This window comes from Erinaceus europaeus, chromosome 4, assembly GCF_950295315.1.
Source record: "Erinaceus europaeus chromosome 4, mEriEur2.1, whole genome shotgun sequence".
In the NCBI taxonomy this organism is placed as follows: domain Eukaryota; kingdom Metazoa; phylum Chordata; class Mammalia; order Eulipotyphla; family Erinaceidae; genus Erinaceus; species Erinaceus europaeus.
In genome coordinates this window covers 53,748,501-53,770,778 of record NC_080165.1, presented here as the reverse complement: position 1 = coordinate 53,770,778, position 22,278 = coordinate 53,748,501, and the positions used below count along the sequence as shown (strand labels likewise).

Below are 22,278 nucleotides of genomic sequence, written 5' to 3'. Positions count from 1 at the left end.
ATTAGCAGCGCTCACTTTTTGCCTGTAGCGCTTGCGCAAAACCTGGCCGCTGATGGCCTTGAACTTGGTGCAGCGTGAGATGTGATTCAAATAACGACAGTCAAGTTTTCCAGTAGTTCTGGTGATTAAAAATAAATAATGTTTATTGTTCTTGTTAAAAATAAGATATAGGGCGAGGGGGTGTTAAATAATAGCACCGTGGTTTACAGCAGACTTTCATGCCTGAGGCTCCAAGGTCCCAAATTTAATCCTAGCCTTAAACCAGAGCTGAGCAGTGCTTTAGTCAAAAGCCAAGTAAAATACAAATAAATTGGCACTGATCAGAAAGCCTGCTGAATGAAGGAGTAAAGGAATGCATCCATTATGATGGTGAGCTTTGGCTATATCCCGTAGTGAGAGAGAAATAATACTGACTTTGAAGGTATGAGGGGGCCGTGGTCACCAAGGCCTGGTGCTGCGACGTTCCTGCAAGTTTCGAATAAACCTGGCGTTGAACATGTCCCTACCCATGGTCCAGGACTGTGCTGGTGCAGCCTGGGCCTGGGCTTGAACTTGAGCCTGTGAAGGACCTGTGTGAACGGGTTCTTCTCCAGACCCATCCTGAGATAAGACCTCCTCAGTGGCAGACCTAGTAGGTGGGAGGGAGATGGAGATGGAGATGGGTTATCAGGATACTAATGTGGAACTTAAGATCACAGACCCTTCAAGGTCTTTCTGGCCCCTATTTACAGGAGGACACAAGGGGTAATATGAAGCTGGAACCATTAATGATCTGTTCCCACTTGAAACCCTTCAGTTCCAAAGGGAAGCACCAGAGTTGAACCTATGGGGAAAGAGGGTTGTAAGTTGTTAAGTATGATGTTAGGTAGTGGGAGGAGCTAGTGTCCAGTTCAAAACCATCTATCAAGGTGGATAACTGAGAGTAATGTTAGGACAGGAGTCAGAGGTGGTGGGAGTCTGGTAGGGAACTCAGACCTCACCTATTTTCTGTTTCATGTTGCCCCTGCTTCGATTCCTGGTTGCCTGTGGAAATACCGGGCATGTGTATGGAAGACTGGAGTGAGTAGTGAACAAAACCTACTTGATTTGAGTGTAAGGAGGAATGGATACTTACCTGTATTAGGGGGTGAGGAATTCAACCCCTGGTGGCGGCTATAGTAGTGGCTTTGGGCTACCAGCCCTGGGGGAGTCCCTCTGTAGAAAAAATAGGAGATGATGGGGAAGAGGCTAAAGGATGAAGGATGAGTGGGTAATGAAGGAATCAGAGGAGATGATTAAGAAGGAATAGCATAGGAACAATGAGAAAGAGGGTTTTAACCTAAGCTGTGCCCCAGGACAGGGAAAGAAGTTCATTTTATACCCCAAGATTTTTTTTTTTTGAGTAATCCTGATTTGTTGCTTTATTATTTCTAGCCAGGTGATGTGTTAAAATTGAGGTTAAGAGTATTGCACCAAAGTAAAAGACTCTGGGGTGGGTGGGTGGGTGGGTGGGGAGAATACAGGTCCATGAAAGATGATGAATGACATAGTGGGGGTTGTATTGTTAAATGGGAATCTGGGGAATGTTATGCATGTACAAACTATTGTATTTACTGTTGAATATAAAACATTAATTCCCCAATAAAGAAATAAATTATTTAAAAAAAATTGAGGTTAAAGGAGAACCAAATCATTAAAAAACAGACTTATATACAGGTAGGAAAGAATTTGTTAGACCAGGTTCCCCAGTGTTTGATTTGGAAAACATGGTCACCTTAACTATAGGATACTCAGATTAAGGGAGTCAGGCGTAGCACAGCGGGTTAAGCACAGGGACTGGCTTAAGGATACTCAGACTAGAGGGATGTAAGGGAGTGGCAACATTGAATTTATGAAGGAAAGGGAGGGAGTGTCTCTTGAGAGAGGTCCAAGGATTTAGTAGGGAAAATAGTGGGAAATTAAAGTGACCAGAATCCAGAAAACAATTATCGGAAAATAATCAGTGGATGCCAGAGATACTGCTGTATCTTGACATCTTGGTAAGGGTTAGTAACTGAGAAAAGCTAGAGGTTTCTGGCAAGAAAGCAGCGTATGTAAGAGAAAACTACACGGAAAGCCTCAAGGACCACATGAGGAAACAAATCCACAGAAGATCCAGCAGTAAAGATGGGGAGGGGAAGACACCAGAGTCTACAAGAGGAGCTCTGAGTTCCCTGCTGGAAGATCTGCAGATCTGAGGGAAGGAAGACTAGAGGAACAGATGTTCTAAGACCCCATGAATATAAGGGGTGACGCACAAATGAGGCAGAGACATTAAAATTTTTTGTGTGTTTTTTTTCATTGAAAATGTTTGCTTAAAAAACACAAAAGGATTCACACTTTATTCATAGGGAGAAGAAAATGGAGGAGGAGTTTCAGGAGAGAGGGAGATCCTGCTCCCTAGGATTTGGGGGACACACTAGGAAAACCTAATCTACCACACATTCAGAAAGGGGGGGGATGTTCTGGCTATGGAGCAGGGAAGAAGGTTCTGGCTATGGAGGAAAGAAGGCAAGAGAGTGGTCTGGGAGGTGGCGCAGTGGTTAAGGAACTAGACTCTCAAGCATGAGGTCCTGAGTTCAATTCCCAGCAGCACATGTACCAGAGTGATGTCTGGCTCTTTCTCTCTCTGCTCCTATCTTTCTCATTAATAAAATAAATAAAATCTTTAAAAAAAAATAAAAGGAAGGCAAGAGAAAGACTTCATCATCTCAAGACAATCTCACAAGATAAGAATATATCAGCATCTAGCTATACTGGAGAGGGATGAATGTGAGAAGGAGATTCCAGGAGCTAATCGATTCTTGTGACTCAGATTTATTTTCTGAAACATGGCTTAGAGAGATTCTAGTGCATGATTTCTGGGATCTACTGTCAAGAAACAAATTCCTTCACAGAATCTCCATCTGGTGGCCCAGCATTGGACTCACAGGTATGAGGTCCTAGGTTCAATCCCTGGCATTACATGTGCCAGAGTGATGCTCTGGTTCTCCACTCTCATTAATAAACACTAAAAAAAATCTGGATCTGGGAGAAATGGTGGTATACATACTTACAGTCTCAAAGCAAACATCAGTTTGGGAGTTCCCTGACATACACACATACACAAACCATGTGGAAATTAAACGTTTGGCAATGTTGAATGAATCCCTTTGGGGACCTGTGGACATCCCTGTTCTACCTAACTGGACTACTCTGAAGCAGAGCTCATTGGCTGGCATCAGCAGACTGGAAGGTTATATGTGGGAGGCAGCACAAAAGCAGTATTAGAGCTACCAGTAGATACTATAGAGGGAATGTGAGTATTATTTCATCGATACGACTCCTTGGATAGTTTCCCTGACAAGAGGAGGCCCTTGGGACCTTCCATGATGTTCTAGAGTCTAATAGCAAGCAAGCAAGAGTGTGCTTCTCTGGATAATTAGTATGAGCTGCCCAGCCATGGGGTCTGACAGCAAATTTGGCTGTCTGTGGAAGTGTTCAAAGGCCAAGTTAGGAGAGAAAGGGTGCTTTCTATCCTAGGAAAAGTTACAAAGTATTAGGCCATGTGGTTCTCTGAAAACCGGGTTGTCCAAAAAAATCAAAAGAGGGAAATCTACAGGCTCTGTCAAGTTCCACTGGATCCTGGGGAATGCAATAGAAGAAGGGGTGTGGGGTCCTCAGGAAGAGGGTCTCTGCCCACCGAAATTCACAGGGAGGAGAGAGGCTTATCTGTCAATATCGACTGTCATCAGAGCGGGGAAGGGAACTATGGAAGGATGTTATGGTCAGGAGAATGGGAGAGGGGAAATGGGGGAGAGAGAAAAACAATAGTCAGGGAAAGGGAAAGAAAGAAAGGAGATGCTCACTCTACCTGCTAGAATGGGCTCCTGCCACACAAATCAATGACCTTGAGCCAGTGGTTTCCCAAACTCAGACACTGTCCCTTTCTAACAAGTATTAAACCAAGAGCTCCCCAATTTTAGAGGCTGTAACCCACCATGCGTCTGTGTTCTTACTAGCCTTCCTCTCAAGTTTCACATTACACTAGAGTTCCTAGACTCCACATGAAGTCCTCTTCTGCTCTCCCACTCTAATTTATTCTCAGGCCACTCCCACAACTATTTTCCAATATAGTCCTGAAAGCTATCAGGACTTTCCAATTATCTTTCATCACTTCATATCTCTAAAAGATTTTAAGATTGCCCTCCTCCCTTTCTAACATCCTTGCTGATAAGACTTGAGGCTCCCTAACCCTCCAGCTCTTGTTACCTGGTACGTCGACGTTGGGTTGGGCTGCCCCCAGGGTCGGTAGCCAGCAGAAGGCGGGCAGTGGGGTGTGGGGGGCAGAGGCGCAGGGAACGTAGCAGCTCTTGCTCTGGCACAAAAGGGCGGAGGGGACCCCTTTCTGGTGAGTTCCCCAGGCTGCTGGAGCGGGGAGGTGGATGGGCTTGAGGTGTAGCACGACGAGGGGCCCTGTTTAGGGGCCAAGGAGGCTCCACGGCTACCTTCAGGACTAAGGAGAATAAAGAACAAGATGGAGAAAAGAAAATGGGAAAGGAAAGTCATAGCAGCAAAGATCAGAGCAGAAAAATGAAACTGTTAATAAATCCAGCCCCAGAGTTAAGGTTCCCCGGGCCCAGATATCCCATCCCAGCCCCTCTTACATTCTCGATCACTAGAGGAGTATGGCTTAATATCTCCCTCTGCTCTCTTGGGTGGCAGCTTCCTGGCTGGAGCTGGCGGTGGAGAGGACACAGGCAAGATAAGTATTAGGAGACATATTTTGTATCCCCTCCTCCCAACCGCTATAGCCTCCCCCACACAACCCTCCCCACCCCAACCCAGATCTCTACTCCCTGACACCACAGTTTCTCCTGGAGAAGGAGAGTTCAGTTCCATTGCAGAAGCAGTTCTGTGGCAATGCCATTACACCAAAAGGGAACTGGAGGGGGCTGCTGGAGCACTTTGGAGGAGAGCCAGAAGGAGTAGGCTGAGTGCAGAATTAGGGGAGAAAGCTCCAAGGGGGAGATTCTAGGGCCTGGGAAATGCAGGAGAAGGATAGCTAAGGGAGGCAAGCTCTTACTGTCAGTGGGTGCTGTCAGGCCCCCTTGGGATCCTGGGGCAGTGGAATGGTCCCAGCTGGGCCAACAAGGACCCCAGGTCCCTCTAGATGAGATGGACAAAGTCCTTGGTTAATCAGGAATTGCTCAGGAGAGGCCAGGGGAGGATGGGTTGGGGCAGAACCTCTCCTTCCGGTGCAAAGATAGATTCAAGTTCAATTAAGGGAAGAAGAGGAAGAATGAGAAAGAAAACACAGACATCTATAAAGGAGTTGTCAGGTTAAGTGGGAGGCTAAAGGACTGTCCAAGTTCAGTCTATCTCCTCACTTCTCTACCCCTCAAGAAGTTTTCCATCATGTGTAGCCAAGTGAAGGACTTCTCAGTGGAGCCTAAAAGCCTTCCTCTTGTGGCCCTGACTCCTCACTATCCTTTCTAGTTGTCACCTCCTCTCACAGCCTATTTATAGGTCAGCAGGATCTATGTAGGGGAAGCCTTGGAAACCAAAGTGAGTCATGGGTGTGACCTGCTTCTCAGTGCCTAAAATTGATTAAAGTTAAAAACTGTAACAGTGAACCAGGTGGTGGCACAGTAGCTAGAGCACTGAATTGAAAAGCATGAAGTCCTGAGTTCAATCCCCAGCATCACATGTACCAGAGTGAGGCTCTGGTTCTCTCTCACTCCTTCTCTATCACTTACATAAATAAGTCTTTAAGAAATTAAATAGCGTGGGTGGGGAGAATACAGGTCCAAGAAGGATGACAGAGGACCTAGTGGGGGTTGTATTGTTAAATGGGAAACTGGGGAATGTTATGCATGTACAAACTACTGTATTTACTCTTGAATGTAAAACATTAATTCCCCAATAAAGAAATAAAAATAAATAAATAGCGGAGCCTGGCAGTGGCACACTTGGTAATCATACACATTACGGTGTACAAGGACCTAGTTTCAAATCCCAACTACAGGGGGAAACTTCACTCTAATTCCCCCTTCCCTCTACATTTCTCTCTGTCTCTATCCAAAATAAATAATTATTTAAAAATATTTTTCAGTGATAACCCTGGAGACATATATATATATATATATATATATATATATATATATATACATATATATATATATAAACAGTGGGGGAAATAGCATAATGGTTATGCAAACAGATTCTCATGTTTAAGGCTCCCAGGTCCCAGGTTCAATCCGCTATACCATCATAAGCCAGAACTGGGTAGTCCACTGGTAAAAAGTAAATAAATATATATTAAGTAATTTTTTTCCTTTATTCTTTTTTTTTTTTTTTTTAACCACAGCACAGTTCAGCTCTGGCTTATGGTGGTGTGGGGGATTGAACCTAGGACTTTGGAGCCTTAAGCATGAGTCTCTTTGCATAACCATTATGCTATCTACCTTCTGCCCAATAAAAATAGTTTTCGGGAGTCGGGCGGTAGCGCAGCATTAAGTGCAGGTGGCGCAAAGCGCAAGGACCGGTGTAAGGATCCTGGTTCAAGCCCCTAGCTTCCCACCTGCAGGGGATTCGCTTCACAAGTGGTGAAGCAGATCTGAAGTTATCTATCTTTCTCTCCCCCTCTGTCTTCCTCATCTCTCACCATTTTCCTCTTTCCTATCCAATGACGACAACAATAATAACTACAACAATAAAACAAGGGCAACAAAAGGGAATAAATAGTTTTTAAAAAATCAACAACTAAATAAAAACTAATGGATTGTTTTGTGAACAGTAGTTACTCCCTTTCCAGGCACCCAAGGTGAGAGCTAGCCATAGGGCCAGCAAAGAAGGGGACCCACCTGTGCAAGCAAACACTGTAGCCAGTGGAGGGCATTCTCCACCTTTGGGAACAGTGAGGAAGAGGAGGGACTGGGGGATTGCGACTGGCAGGCAGTATATAGTATATACAGATACAGATATATAGATATAACAGGGCACCTGGGCAGAACTTCAGGACCTCTTAGGTTTAGTTTCGTCAAATCACTTTTATTATTTGGTTGGAAATGTTATACATTCTGAGTGTTATCTTCTAAAACTTAGTATCCAAAATGGACAGTTCATGTCCCTGTTCTGAGACTAGAAACAGAAGAGCTGACTCCACCTACCTGTCCCTCACTGACAGGATTACAAAGGGTGGTTTGGGAGGCGGCACAATGGATAAAGCATTGAATTCTCAAACTTGAGGTCCTGAATTCAATCCCCAGCAGCACATGTACCAGAGTGATGTCTGGTTCTTTCTCTCTCTCTCTCTTGAATAAATAAATAAATTCTTTAAAAAAAGAAAAAAAAGAGGGGCCAGGTGGTGGCGCACCTAGTTGAGCACACATGTTACAGTACACAAGGACCCAAGTTTGAGTCCCCTGTCCCCACCTGCAGGGGGAAAGCTTCATAAGTGGTGAAGCAGTGCTGCAGGTGTCTCTGTCTTTCTCCCTCTCTATCACCCCCTTCCCTCTCAAATTTCTGACCATCTCTATCCAACAAATAAAGATGAAGGAAGGAAGAAAGGAGAAAGGACAGAAAGGAAAGAGAGAGGATTACAAAGGAACACAGCTGTGGACTGGGAGATGGCACAGTGGCTGTAGAGCTGGATTTACAAGCATGAGGTCCAGAGTTCGATCACTAGCTTCCATGTGCCAGAGTGACATTCTGGTTCTCTACTTCATAAATGAAAAAATAAATCTTTATCTCTCTACTTAAATATATATCTTTAAAAAAGAAATACATCACAAGCTGGGAGGTGATGAAGTGAATAAAGTGTTAAGACTCTCAAGCATGAAGCCCTGAGTGTAAACCCTTGTATTTCACATGCCCAAAGGAACATGACTATAGCCTTACTTGATGGACCTGAAAGCAGTTAAAAGGTTCCAGTAACAAAAGCTGTCAAATGTCCCAATGAGTTTGCTTAGTAGAAAGTCTTGGTCAGTACAAGCTACACTGAGCTCCCATGAATACCAAGGCACACAGGTAATGACTGCTGGTGCCTTTGGATGGTTTAAAATTCTCCCAGACTGCCCACAGATTATTGCACTGTGTTTCTTGTGGCCTCCAGTGTAATTAGTCACCACAGTGCTACAGTTCCACCCTTCAGTCAGCTTTACCAGCGGGTGTAGGATCAACCACAGCAGAGCGAGAGTGACGAGATGCCCTCAGAGAGGGAGCAGGGGGCCCTGTGAGGAAGGAAGCGGTGGTGCCCCTCAGTGAGGGGGCTAGTAGAACCAAGCAACCATTTTTTCCCTCACCCCAACTATTTGACCAACACACAAAAGGAGAGAAAACTTACGATGCTGATGAGCAAAAAAGCCTTCGAATATCACAAAGTTGTTGACCTATAAGATGAGACAAGTAAAATACAGTTGTCCATTCAGACATGCAGAACATACTTAGATATATAACCCCCTACTAGAAAAACTACTGTAGGAACAGTGAAAGATATAACTTCTTGTTGACAAATGCAGTGAAATACTTAAGACCCTGAGACCAAGGAGATGGCTGCCCAGTTGGATCACAGGCCTTGCATGCCTGGGACACACACACACACACACACACACACACCCCATTCCATCACTGGCACTGCATATACTGGAGCAGTACTCTGGTGTCATTCTCTTATAAAATAAAATAAATGAATTGACCAAACAATAAAAAAAAAAAAACTCAGACTGTGCCCTCTTAGACTCAGTCTAAAGCTGATATGAAATTGCAAAGGACATTGAATATTCAAAACAATACAATCTTGAAATTAAAAAAAAGGGGGGGGAAGGTGGAGATAGCTTAATGATTACATAAAAAAAAGACTTCAATTCCTAAGGCTCCCAGCTGCCAGGTTCAATCTCCCACACCACCATTAGCCAGGGCTGTACAGTGCTCTGGTTAAAAAAAAAAGGGGGGGGGGAGTAGGCGGTAGTGCAGTGGGCTAAGCGAAGGTGGCAAAAGGCACAAGGACTGGGCGTAAGGATCCCAGTTCGAGCCCCTGGATCCCCACCTGCAGGGGAGTCCCTTCACAGGTGGTGAAGCATGACTGCAGAATTTTTATTTTATTTTTTTTTTAGTTTATTTATTCCCTTTTGTTGTCCTAATGTTGGTTCTTTGAAAGAGTAAACAAAACCGACAAACCTTTAGCCAGACTCACAAAACAAAAAAGGGAGAAGACCCAAATAAATCAGATCATAAATGAAAGAAGAGATATCACAACAGACACCGCAGAAATTCAACATATCATGCGAGGCTTCTATGAACAACTATATGCCACCAAGCTAGAGAACCTGGAAGAAATGGACGATTTCCTAGATACCTACCAACTTCCAAAACTAAGTAAAGAGGAAGTGGATAACACGAACAGGCCCATCACAGCTAATGAAATTGAAACAGTTATCAAAAATCTCCCCAAAAATAAAAGTCCTGGACCAGATGGTTTTACAAATGAATTCTACAAAACCTTCAAAGGAGAACTAATACCTCTACTTTTAAAAGTCTTCCAGAAAACTGAAGACACTGGAATACTCCCTGCCAGCTTTTATGAAGCTAACATCACTCTGATACCAAAAGCAGACAGGGACACACCAAAAAAGAAAACTACAGACCAGTATCTCTGATGAACATAGATGCGAAAATATTGAACAAAATTCTAGCCAACCGGATAGAGCAGACTATTAAATGGGGAAAGCAGAGTCTCTTAAATGGTGTAGGAAAAAAATGGGTTGAAACATGCAGAAGAATGAAACTGAACCACCATAGTTCACCAAATACAAAAGTAAATTCCTGGGCTGGGGAGACAGCGTAATGGTTATGCAAAAGCCTTTTAAGCCTGAGGCTCTGAGGTCCCAGGTTCAGTCCCTAGCCCCACCATAAGCTAGAACTGAGCAGTGTTCTGGTATCTCTCTCTCTTTCCCTCTGTATTTACACTTTCTCATTAAAATAATAAACTAAATAAAATATTTAAAAAAAAAGTAAATTCCAAGTGGATCAAGGACTTGGATGTTAGACCAGAAACTATCAGATACTTAGAGGAAAATACTGGTAGAACTCTTTTCCGCATAAATTTTAAAGACATCTTCAATGAAAGGAATCCAATTACAAAGAAGACTAAGGCAAGCATAAACCTATGGGACTACATCAAATTAAAAAGCTTCTGCAAGGGCAGGGGTAGATAACCTAATGGTTATGCAAAAGACTCTCATGCCTAAGGCTCCAAAGTCCCAGGTTTAATCCCCCGCACCACCATAAACCAGAGCTGATCAGTGCTCTGGTAAAAACAATAAAGGGGGTGGGCAGGTGGTGGCACACCTGGCTGAGCGCACGTATTACAATGCGCAAGAACCTGGGTTCGAGCCCCCTGTCCCCACCTGCAGGGGGAAAGCTTCATGAGTGAAGCAGGGCTGCAGGCGTCTCTGTCTCATTCCCTCTCTGTCACCCCCTTCCTTCTTGATTTCTGGCTGTCTCTATCCAATAAATAAAGATAATAAAAAAAAATTATTAAAAAAAAAATAGAAAAACAAAAAGATGACAGAGGACCTAGTGGGGGTAGTTTTGTTACATGGAAAACTGAGAAATGTTATGCATGTACAAACTATTGTATTTACTGTCGAATGTAAAACATTAATTCCCCAATAAAGAAATTTAAAAAAAAAACAATAACTACAACAATAAAACAAGGGCAACAAAAAGGGAATAAATATTTTAAAAAAATTTTTAAAAAGTCTTTTTGGGTAGGGGTAGATAGGATAATGGTTATGCAAAGAGATTCTCATGCCTGAGGCTCCAAAATCCCAGATTCAATCCCCCCAGACCAGCAAAAGCCAGAGCTAATAAGTGCTCTGGTAAAAATAAAAGACTTTTTCTATTACTACTATATTGTCTCCTCAGCCCACAGGAAAATCTTTACATTAGGTAACAGTTTCTTCTTTTTTATATAGATATTTATTTTCCCTTTTGTTGCCCTTGTTGGTTTTTTGTTGTTGTTATTTATGTCGTTGTTGGATAGGACAGAGAGAAATGGAGAGAGGAGGGGAAGACAGAGAGGGGGAGAGAAAGATAGACACCTGCAGACCTGCTTCACCCTGGAGGTGGGGAGCCAGGGGCTCAAACCAAGATCCTTCCCAGTCCTTCCACTTTGCGCCACGTGTGCCTAACCCGCTGTGCTACTGCCTGAACTCCCCAGGTAACAGTTTCTTTTCTTTTTCTTTCTTTTGCCTCCAGGGTTATTGCTGGGACTATATTATTACTGTTGTTCTTATTGCTGTCATTCTTGTTGGATAGGACAGAGAGAAATCAAGAGAGAAGGGGGAAGACAGAGAGGGGGAGAGAAAGATAGACACCTGCTGACCACCTGTGAAGCAACCCCCCTGAAGGTGGGGAGCCGGGACTCGAACTGGGATCTCTACGTCAGTCCTTGTGCTTTGTGCCATGTGCGCTTAACCTGCTGTGCTACCGCCCGACCCCTGGTAATAGTTTCTTATATGACACCAAAAGCATTGCAACAAAAGAAAAACTAAATTGAACTTCACAAAAGATTAAAGTGTTTTTTTTTTCTAGAGCAATACTAAATTCTCACTTATGGTGGTACTGAGGACTGAAGGGGCCCGGTCAGTAATGCGCCCAGTTAAGCACATACAGTACTTAGTGCAAGGACATGGGTTTGAGGCCCCGGCTCCCCATCTGCAAGGGGGTTGCTTCACAAGTGTTGAAGGTCTCTTTTTCCTTCTCTGTCACCCTCTCCCCTCTCAATTTCTCTCTCTCTTATCCAATAAAATGAAAAAAAAAAAAAAAAAAGGCCACCAGGAGCAGTGGATTAGTATTTCCAGCATCTTGCCCCTGAAATAACCCTGGAGGCTAAATAAATAAATAAATGGATTGAACCTGAGACAGTAGGATACAGACTACAGCACCATAGCTCCCTCTAGTGACAGTGCACCTCCCATATAGTGCTGACACTTGAATCTGGGCACCATAAGGCAGGTACACTACTTACATAGTGAGATCTTTTGGACCATCCCCCCAATGAAAACTTTTGTACTTCAAAAGATACCATAAAAATATTGCCAAGGTATATGGGGATAAATAGTATAGTGGTGGGCAGGGGTAGATAGCATAATAGTTATCCAAACAGACTGTCATGCCTGAGGATTCTAAGTCTCAGGCTCAATCCCCTGCACCATTGTAAACCAGAGCTGATCAGTGTTCTGGTAAAAAAAAAAGGGGGGGTGGGCAGGTGGTGACGCACCTGGTTGAGTGCACGTATTACAATGCGCAAGGACCCAGGTTCCAGCCCCACAGGGGGAAAGCTTCATGAGTGAAGCAGGGCTGCAGGCGTCTCTGTCTCTTTCCCTCTCTGTCACCCCCTTCCCTCTTGATGTCTGGCTGTCTCTATCCAATAAATAAAGATAATAAAAAAATTATAAAAAAATAAAATAAAAAAAACATAAAAAAAGATAGTATAATGGTTATACAATGAGATTCTCATGCCTAAGGCTCCAAAGTCCCAGGCTCAAAACCCCACACCACCATAAACCATAAAACCAGGGCTGACCAGTACTCTGGTAAGGAGGGGTGGGGGAGGGGATATATATATATATATTCAAGGGCAAGGGAGACAGCATGATTATGCAAATGACTTTAATGCCTGAGTCTTTAAAGTCCAAGGTTTAATCCCCTGCGCCACCATAAACTGGAGTTGTGCAATACTCTGGCATCTCTCTGTATCTTTATCTCATTAAAATAAAATAAATAAAAGATCAGTACACACATGCTAAAATGTGCAAGACATGTCCCAAGTTTGATCCCCAGCATTTCATGTGCCATAGTGATGCTCTGGTTCACTCTCTTCCATCCTCTTTCTCTCCCATAACTAAATAAATAAAGGGGGCTGGGTGGTGGTGCACCTGGTTGAGTGCACCATTACAGTGCAAAGGAGCCAGGATAAAGCCCCGGGTACCCACCTGCATGGGGAAGCTTCACAAGTGGTGAAACAGTGCTGCAGGTCTCTCTCTCTCTTTTAATTTTTACTTATTTATTTTATTTCATTAGTGAGAAAGAGATACAGAAAGACCAGAACATTGCTCAGCTCTGGTTTATGGTGGTGCCGGGAACTGAACTTGGGATGTTGGAATTTCAGGTATGATAGTTTTTTGTATAACCGTTATGCTGTATCCCCAGTTCCCAGGAGTTACCCTTTTACCCCTCCCCAGTTCCTACTTTCTTTTTTTCCTCTCCGGTCTCTACTTTCAAGTTCCCCCAGAACTCAGACTAATGGTGGTGCAATGCATAAAACACCAGAGAAGGGATTCGACTTCCGGAGGCGGAGCTACGAGCAGCAGATCGCTTTCTCTCCTCTCCTATCCTCTCCCGGATCAACTAGGAATACCAAAGGAGACCACCCGGACCGAAACAAGACAGGACTAGAATGACCACAGGAACCCAGTAAATCACCCGTGAGTACAAACACGCGTGGCTGGTGACAGAGAGGAGAGAGGGGCCTAAGGAGAGATTAAGTGACTGCTCACAGTTCAACAGTTTGTCAGTGGAGACAAAACCTCCAGTCTGCTCCACCAACAAGGGGACAGCTGAAGGGAGGAAAGGACTCCCCAGAGACTCACCAAGTGCAACTCTGAGTCTCCATTGCTACTACCCTCAGAATCTGGAGCAGCAACAGGGAGGGACACCAGGGCACAGAGATCTAACCAGGAAACTCAGGAGAAGACCTATACCTCTGTGGCACAGCTGAGGGGCTGTGAAAGTCTCTTTGCATAACCACTGGATTATCTCTGCCACACCCTGCTTTATTTCTTGGTCAGGAGTCAGTGATTAAACAAAGAAGCCTATTGATAGTTTAAAAGCCCTCAGGCTCCCATAGCCTACAGGGGGAAAAAAAAAAGGCTTTTACACCACTGAACTCCAACTCAGGGATTGAAAAAACTGTTAACTTATATAAAATGGTTAAAACAACAAGAAAAAATATTGGAGACTAGAACCAGGACAAGAGTCCAGCTAAAAGTCCTCCAGAGGGTGAAGCACAAAACAACGAGTTCAACATCCAAACATTAGCTAAGGAAATAATAACAGGAGTGAGTAAAGAATTTGAAAAAATTGTAATAAGAAATGCAGGAACAACAAATAAGAATATGGAAGAAAATTCTAATAATCTCATGGTTATTAGAGAGCTGAAAGCTGAAATTGCTGAGCTAAGAAGGCAACTAGCTGAACAAGCTAAAACAGTATCAGAGCAGGGCAACAAAATAGATGAACTCCAGAAAGCAGTAGAGGGCAGAGAGAATAGAATCAATGAAGCTGAAGACAGAATTAGCAAGATTGAGGATGAATTAGAGACAACTAAAAAAGAAGTAAGAGATCTCAAAAAGAGATTAAGAGATGCTGAAAACAACAACAGAGTCCTATGGGATGACTTCAAAAGAAACAATATACGCATTATTGGCTTACCAGAGGAAGAAAGAGAAGGGGAGGAAGAAAGCATTCTCCAGGGCATAATAGCTGAAAATTTCTCTAGTCTAGACAACACCAAAGACATAAAGATTCAAGAAGCCCAGAGGGTCCCAAACAGAATTAACCCAGACCTAAAGACACCAAGACATGTCATACTTAGATTGGAAAGGAATAAGGATAAAGAAAGGATCCTCAAGGCTGCAAGAGAAAAACAAAGAGTCACCTACAAAGGAAAACCCATAAGATTAGCAGCAGACTTCTCCATACAAACACTACAGGCCAGAAGAGAATGGCAAGATATCTATCTACGTATTCATAGAAAACTTTGGGAAACTGATTAAGTAGAAGAAATTCCCATATTCCAGACACCCAACAGTAACTGGTGTTAACATTTGGATGTGCACAGGGTCTGTGATCATCAGGGCCCGAATGACAACTATACGTAGAGTCAAAGGTGGGAAGGAATATGGAAAAGTTATGAAATGTTTGTGTGGTGGTTGTGGGATGATGGTTCAGTATTTTGTCTTGATTTTTTCTCGAATGGTCATCATCATAGTGTTCTGGTAATCCACCTTTATCACCTATATTTCCATTATCAACCACGTATGTATTCATTTAGACAAAGTTTGAAGTTGCAGATGTATAGAAGAGAAACTCATCCACATTTCCATCATCCAAAAACTGTGGCTAATCTAACATCTCGATGTAGTTTCTTCATCTTGTTTCTATGCACAGACTTTTGGTTTTTAATATGGTTGTGACTATTCTATCTATGTTCTATCTATCTGTAATGGTGGCAACAATAAAAATAAAGTTAAAAATCAAATAAAAATATTTATTTATAGGGGGCAAGTGATATGCATCTAGTTAAGCACACACATTACAGTGTGCAAGGAGCCGGGTTCAAGCCCCTGGTCACCATCTGCAGGGGGAAAGCCTCAAGTGGTAAGGCAGGAATGTCTCAAGTAAATTTTAAAAAATGTTTTGGAGAGAGAAAGAGGAGAGAATATGAATCACAGCATCACTCGAGCACATGTGTTACATTAGATCAAACGTTGCATGTCATGCTTGAGAATCTGATGCTTCATCTACTTTTCTAACTCCTAGGCTTTGTCTGATTATTCAGTTTAAAATTGTTTTTTTTTTTTTAAATTAATGAGAAAGATAGGAGGAGACAGAAAGAACCAGACATCACTCTGGTGCATGTGCTGCCAGGGATCAAACTCAGGACCTCATGCTTGAGAGTCCAAAGCTTTATCACTTTGCCACCTCCCGGACCACTATTCAGTTTAAACTTTGTAACCCTATATACTCCCATCCTTACTGTGGCACAACAAAGCCCTATTACTTGCTTTAATTTTTAGAAAACCTATCATTAACCATGGTATATATTAGTTTAATTTGATTGTCTTTATCCCCAAGTAGAAAACAAACTTCATTATAGTGGAGTCTTTTATTTATTAAGTAGGCTATGGTCATGGCACAAAATTAATATTAGGTGTATGATTTTTGTCCATGATAAGGAATCAGATTTCTACCAGGTCCAGTCTCTTATACCACAATAAACTAGAGCTAAGCAGTAAAAAAAAAAAAAAAAAAAAAAAGAAAGAAAGAAAGAAAAAAGAAAAGAAAAAAATAATAATAGAGAAGCAATTACAGAAGCCAGAGCTTCTACCCTCTGTACCCCATGATGATCCTGGATCCATACTCCCAGAGGGATAAAGAATAGGAAAGCCTCCAATGGAGGGGATGGGATATAGAACTCTGGTGGTAGGAACTGTGTGGAATTGTATCTCTCTTATCCTACTATCTTACTGATCATTATTAAATCAATAAAAAATTAGTAATAGATATAAATAAATAAATAAAACAAATTAAAAAAAAAACAAATTTGTGTATTTGCTGCCAGAGTATCAGACATGCACAATTTTACCACTCCTGGGCTGATTTTTTTTTTTTTGCCTCCAGGGTTATTGTTGGGGCTCGGTGCCTGCACTACAAATACATTGCTCCTGGAAGCCATTTTTTCCGTTTTGTTGCCCTGGTTGCTGTATTTATTGTTATTGTTGCCATTGCTGCTGCTGTTGTTATTGTTGGACAGGACACAGAAATCGAGAGAGGAGGGGAAGACAGAGAGGGAGAGAGAAAGACCTGCTTCACTGCTTGTGAAGTAACCCCCCTGCAAGGGGGGGCAGGGGGCTTGAACTGCGATCCTTAAGCTGGTCTGTGAACTTATCCTGCTGCGCTACTGCTTGGCCCCCTGGGCTGACTTTTTTCTATTCTTTTAATCTGGGGGTGGGATATCACAGCAGAACTCCCACCAGTGCTATGGCATTTGCACGTAGTGCTAGAACTGTGTCACATACATGGCAATGTGCATGCCCTACTGGATGGGCTACCTTCCAACCCCAAGAACCAAATTAGATGGGAAGTAGAGTAGCTGTTTATAAATCACTAATAAAAAAGAGCTATAGGATGAAAGATGGTATCACAAGAAGAGAAAGAAAAGGAAGCTGGCCAGGGCGTGGGTAGATAGCATAATGGTTATGCAAAGAGATTCTCATGCTTGAGGCTCCAAAGTCCCAGATTCAATCCCCCACACCACCATAAACCAGAGGTGAGCAGTGCTCTGGTTAAAAAAAAAAAGGGGGGGGGGGGCCAGGAGGTAGTGCATCTGGTTAAGCACTCACATTACAATGTGGAAGGGCCTGGGTTCAAGCCCCAGGGCCCCTACCTGCAGGGGAAGCCTCATGAATGGTGAAGCTGGGCTGCAGGTGTCTGTTTCTCTCCCTCCCTATCTCCCCAACCCCTCTCAGGTCTGCAGGTGTCTATCTTTCTCTCCCCTTCTCTGTCTTCCCCTCCTCTCTCCATTTTCTCTCTATCCTATCCAAAGACATCAATAACAACAACAATAAAAAGGGGAAATAAATATTAATATATATTAATATATTAGTGGCTGCTTACTCAGTATGCCATGTCTTATAGCCCAGATTTGAACCTCAGCACCACATAAACATGCCACAGCACTAAGGGAACCTCTGGATCTTTAGCATCTCTCCCTAACTGAAGTAGAAAAACTGATCTTGCTCTCCGTCTCCCCTCTCTCTTATACACACACACACACACACACACACACACACACACACACACCAAAAGAAAAGAAAACCAAAGTTGGGCAACCAAGGACTTGCAAACATAAGCTGCTGAGTTTGGTCCTCTGCACCACATATGTCAGCAAGATGCTGTGGTGATATGGCTCTCATATATTCATATACGTAAACAAATAAAATTTTTTAAAAGATTTTATTCATTTATTAATGAGGCAGATAGGAGGAGAGAGAAAGAACCAGACATCACTCTGGCACATGTGCTGCCAGGGATCGAACTCAGGACCTCATGCTTGAGAGTCCAAAGCCTTATCACTGTGCCACCTTCTGGAAAATGTAAACAAAAATTTTAAGGGGAAAAAAATTGGCCAAGGGTGGCTCAGCACTAGAGTGCATGCATACACCTGTGAGGCACCAAGTTCATTCTTGGCACTGCATTCAAAATAAAAGGGAGTCGGGCGGTAGTGCAGCGGGTTAAGCACAGGTGGCGCAAAGCACAAGGACCGGCTTGGGCCCAGGCTCCCCACCAGCAGGGGAGTCGCTTCACAGGCAGTGAAGCAGGTCTGCAGGTATCTTTTTCTTCCCCTCTGTCTTCCTCTCCTCTCTCCATTTCTCTCTGTCCTATCCAACAACGACACAGTAATAACTACAACAATAAAACAACAAAGGCAACAAAAGGGAATAAATAAATATTTTTTAAAAAACTTTAATAAAAAAAAAAAGCAGGGGCCAGATAGCGGCGCACCTGGTTGAGTGCACATGTTATAATGTGCAAGGACCTGGGTTCAAGCCCCCGGTCCCCACTTACAGGGGGAAAGCTGCTGGTGAAGTGGTACTGCAGGTGTCTCTCTGTCTTTCTTCCTCAGTAACACCCCCTTCCTTCTCAATTTCTGACTGACTATATCCAATAAATAAATAAATATGTATATTTCTTTTCTAAAAAAAAAAGAGCAGGCAGAGGGTGGATAGCATAATGATTATGCAAACAGACTCTCATGCCTGAGTCTCCAGAGTCCCAGGTTCAATCCCCCGCACTACCATAAGCCAGAGCTGAACAGTGCTCTGGTTAAAAAAGTTAAAAAAAAAAAAAAAGCTGCAGAGCTACCTCACCAGCACATGAAGTGCCATGGCACTTGGGACAGCTCTGGCACTATGATGTCCATCTACCTGACTGAAAAAAGTTAGCTCAGGAGGGGTTGGAAAGAATACTACAGGGAGTCGGGTGGTATCGCAGTGGGTTAAGCGCACGTGGCACAAAGCGCAAGGACTAGCAAGAATGCCAGTTCGAGCTCCCAGCTCCCCACCTGCAGGGGAGTCGCTTCACAAGTGGTGAAGCAGGTCTGCAGGTGTCTATTTTTCTCTCCCCCCTCTCCATTTGTCTCTGTCCTATCCTACAACAACAACATCAATAACAACTACAACAATAAAACAACAAGGGTATGTGGTCCGGGGTGGCGTAGTGGTAAAGCTTTGGACTCTCAAGCATGAGGTCCCGAGTTCGATCCCCGGCAGCACATGTGCCAGAGTGATGTCTGGTTCTTTCTCTCTCCTTCTATCTTTCTCATAAACAAATAAAATCTTTTAAAACAAACAAACAAACAAACAAAAACAAGGGCAACAAAATGGAATAAGTAAATAATAAAAAAAAATTTTAAAAGAAAGAATACTACATGGACATAGGTAGATAGCATAATGGTTATGCAAACAGACTCTCAAGCTGAAGCTCCATCAAGGTCCCAGGTTCAATCTCCCACACCTCCATAAGCTAGAGCTGAGCAGTGCTCTGGTAAAAACAAAAACAAAACAAACAAAAAAATACAACAAAGAAAGAGTACTACATAACTAGAGAATAAAGTCTGATTAGAAGGTGTCACTTCACCAGGTGGTGGCACACCTAGCTGAGCGCACATGTTACAATGAGCAAGAACCCGGGTTCAAGCCCCCAGTCGCCCCACCTGCAGGGGAGTCACTTGACAAACAATGAAGCAGGTCTGCAGGTGTCTCTCTCTCTCTCCCCCTCTGTCTTCTCCTCCCCTCTCCATTTCTCTGTCCTATCCAACAACGACGACATCAATAACTACAACAATAAAACAACAAGGGCAACAAAAAGGAAATAAATAAAAATAATAGTAAAAATTAAAAAAGGTGTCACTTGTTGGGGCCAGCTGGTGGTACTTCTGGTTGAGCACACATTACAATATTTGGTTCAAGCCCCAGTCCCCACCTGCCAGGGGCGGGGGGAGAAAGCTTTGAGTGGTGAAGCAGTGTGGCAGATATCTCTATCTTTCACCCTCTTTTTTTTTTTTAAGATTATTTATTTATTAGAAAGGTAGGAGGAGAGAGAGAGAACCAGTCATCATTCTGGTACATGTGTTGCCAAGGATACAACTCAGGACCTCATGCTTGAGAGTCTAATGCTTTACCCACTGCACCAACTTCTGGACCACTCTCTCTCCCTCTTTATCTCCCCCTTCCCTCTCAATTTCTGGCTATCTCTACCCAACAAATAAAGATGAAAAAAAAAAAAGTGTCACTTCTTACCCTCCCTTTCTAAATAAGTCAATGGTGATGCTCAGTGAGCATCTATCATCTAGAACCTCTAACCTGTGGAACTGTGGTTTCCAGGTTGTAGTGTTTATTCAGAAACTTCAGCAGCTTCTGTGAGGGTCGGTCAATGGCCAGCTGGTGTGGTTCAACTCGCTCTTTCTGCAGGGAATAGACGAGGAGAGCATGCCAACAGAAACCCAGGAGTCAGAGAAAGGGGCTGGAGGAAGACGGACAAAGGGCGGGAGAGTGGGAGGGAGGCAGGGCCTCTGGAAGGGCTCAAGTCAAGTCCAATTTAGAGACTGGTGCAGTAATGAGAAGTACCTGCAACATATACTGGAAGAGTTCTTGTCCATGGCCATGGCGTTGAAGTGACTCGTGAATGTAAAAGTCCAGGATACAAAGTGGTTCTACCTCATTGTGAGCTTCACGATCATCCTAGGCAGTAAGAAACAACAAAAATATTTAGGGACTCTGACATCATCGTTTCCCAATCTCAAATAGTTTTGTTCTCAGGAACTAAGGCATATGATATTCTCAGCTTCCAATCTCACTTACCAGTACAAAGAGTTTCTTGTATCCAACTTTGAGGAAGCCAATAATAGCTCCTCTTCCAGTCCTGTGGGATGAGAAAAATAATGAACAAGTAAGGAGCAACTATCTAGAAATGGTAGAGACAGAAAATGGGAGAGGGTCTGGGGGAAGAAATATGGTATGAAAAATATTTGACACTCACGGTCGTGCTGAAGTGTCTTTGAGCACATACATAACATGGCGGTTACTCTGCATCCTGGAAGCACTGGTGATGGGAGCAGGAAGATGCTGGGCCTACAGGACAAAGAGCCTTTCTGCAAGTCCTTTCCAATGGGTTCAAGCCTCTTTATATACTGTTCCCAGAAAGGCCTCCCCTTTACTCAGATGAACACACCATCACCACAGTACCTTGGCAGAAGCCTTCCCCAATTCATCTACAATGGTCATAATTTGCTGCTGCTGATCAACACTATAAAAGAATGAAGACAGATGAATACTCACTGAATTAACGGGTCTATAAGCAATCACTCCATGGGAATTTGGGCAAAAAGGTCAATTCAGGATAAGTAATTTAAGGTCCCCTGACTTTGCCTTGGAGTCTTCTTCCACTTGATTTCCCACCCCACCTAAATTTACACCAACTCTCCTTACAACCTTACACTCCCTCCTTTACTGAAGTTACAGTGGGGGGATAATCAGGAAGAGCCAATCAACCACATTTTGTTCGGATCACATATTGAGTCAAGGGATAAAAGGTGGCAGAACCAGCACGGACTCAACCCACTAAGTCCAGAGTCAGAGGTCACTAAGAGGGCGAGCCTAGACATCAAAAGGAGTCACCACCGCCAGTGAGAAGGGGGCGTGGTGCCTGCACCACATTTCGAGAGCAATGAGCTTAGAAAGGGCCATGGGGCGGGTTTGAGATGTCACCGGGCCGTCGCTGTGGTTCCGGGTCGGCGGGCCGGGGGCCGCAGGTGCTGATCCAGCACCGTGATCCGCTCGGGGAGCAGCGCGTCCACATCGAACGGGAACTCCATGGCCCATTGTGCGCGGAGAGGCCCGCCCTCCGCTACGTCATTTCCTCCCCGCCCTGCGGTTTTTTTTTTCCTGCTCCACATTGTTGGGGCCCATGACCCGCCCCTCAGGGGCGGCCCACTTCCCACCACCAACACCCTGCAGTCCCTCAGTGACCCGTGACCATGACTGGTGACCCGTCTCAATGGGACCAGCAATCCCATAGCTTTTCTCCCTCCCCTAGCTTTTTTTTTTGAGTGCCATAGCAACACTTTTTTTTCCCTAGGCCTTGTGTCTCATTTTTAAACCTTTCAGCCCTTCAGTAAACAGCTGGAAATTATGGAAATACTGTGCACCTTGCAGAGGGCCATAAAGGTGATGACCCATCCCAGGTGACTTTTGGTCCCATGTCCAGTTGATTTAAACCCTTTCCCTCCACAGCCCCATTAATTCACTCAGACCAAAGAAGGTGATACAGCTTTATTGTGGAAAGACCAAGTTAGCATAATAGTCCATCTATATACCATCTATGGAGGATGTGGTTTCCCATTCACGTCTGTACTGCCTTCAATCTTAGATG

General features: G+C 43.6%; 1 protein-coding gene across 7 annotated transcripts; it reads right to left on the bottom strand.

Moving 5' to 3' along the window:
- Nucleotides 1-116: 116 nt before the first annotated feature.
- Nucleotides 117-21,772, bottom strand: ATAT1 (alpha tubulin acetyltransferase 1). 7 transcript variants are annotated; one of them, XM_007532296.3, is made up of 13 exons: nt 21,615-21,772; nt 21,093-21,153; nt 20,887-20,978; nt 20,709-20,769; nt 20,475-20,588; nt 20,211-20,312; nt 8,345-8,390; nt 8,163-8,231; nt 4,665-4,736; nt 4,270-4,513; nt 1,115-1,194; nt 981-1,023; nt 117-628 (listed from the first exon to the last, which is right to left on the bottom strand). In XM_007532296.3, the coding sequence occupies exons 1-13, from the start codon at nt 21,719-21,721 to the stop codon at nt 439-441; spliced, it is 1,281 nt and encodes a 426-aa protein (XP_007532358.1). In that variant the 5' UTR covers nt 21,722-21,772; the 3' UTR covers nt 117-438. The 7 variants fall into 7 exon arrangements, with proteins under 7 accessions (XP_007532358.1, XP_060045386.1, XP_016047699.1 ...); XM_060189403.1 differs by having other exon boundaries at nt 21,525-21,628; XM_016192213.2 differs by lacking the exon at nt 8,163-8,231.
- Between the last annotated feature and the right edge of the window lie 506 nt (nt 21,773-22,278).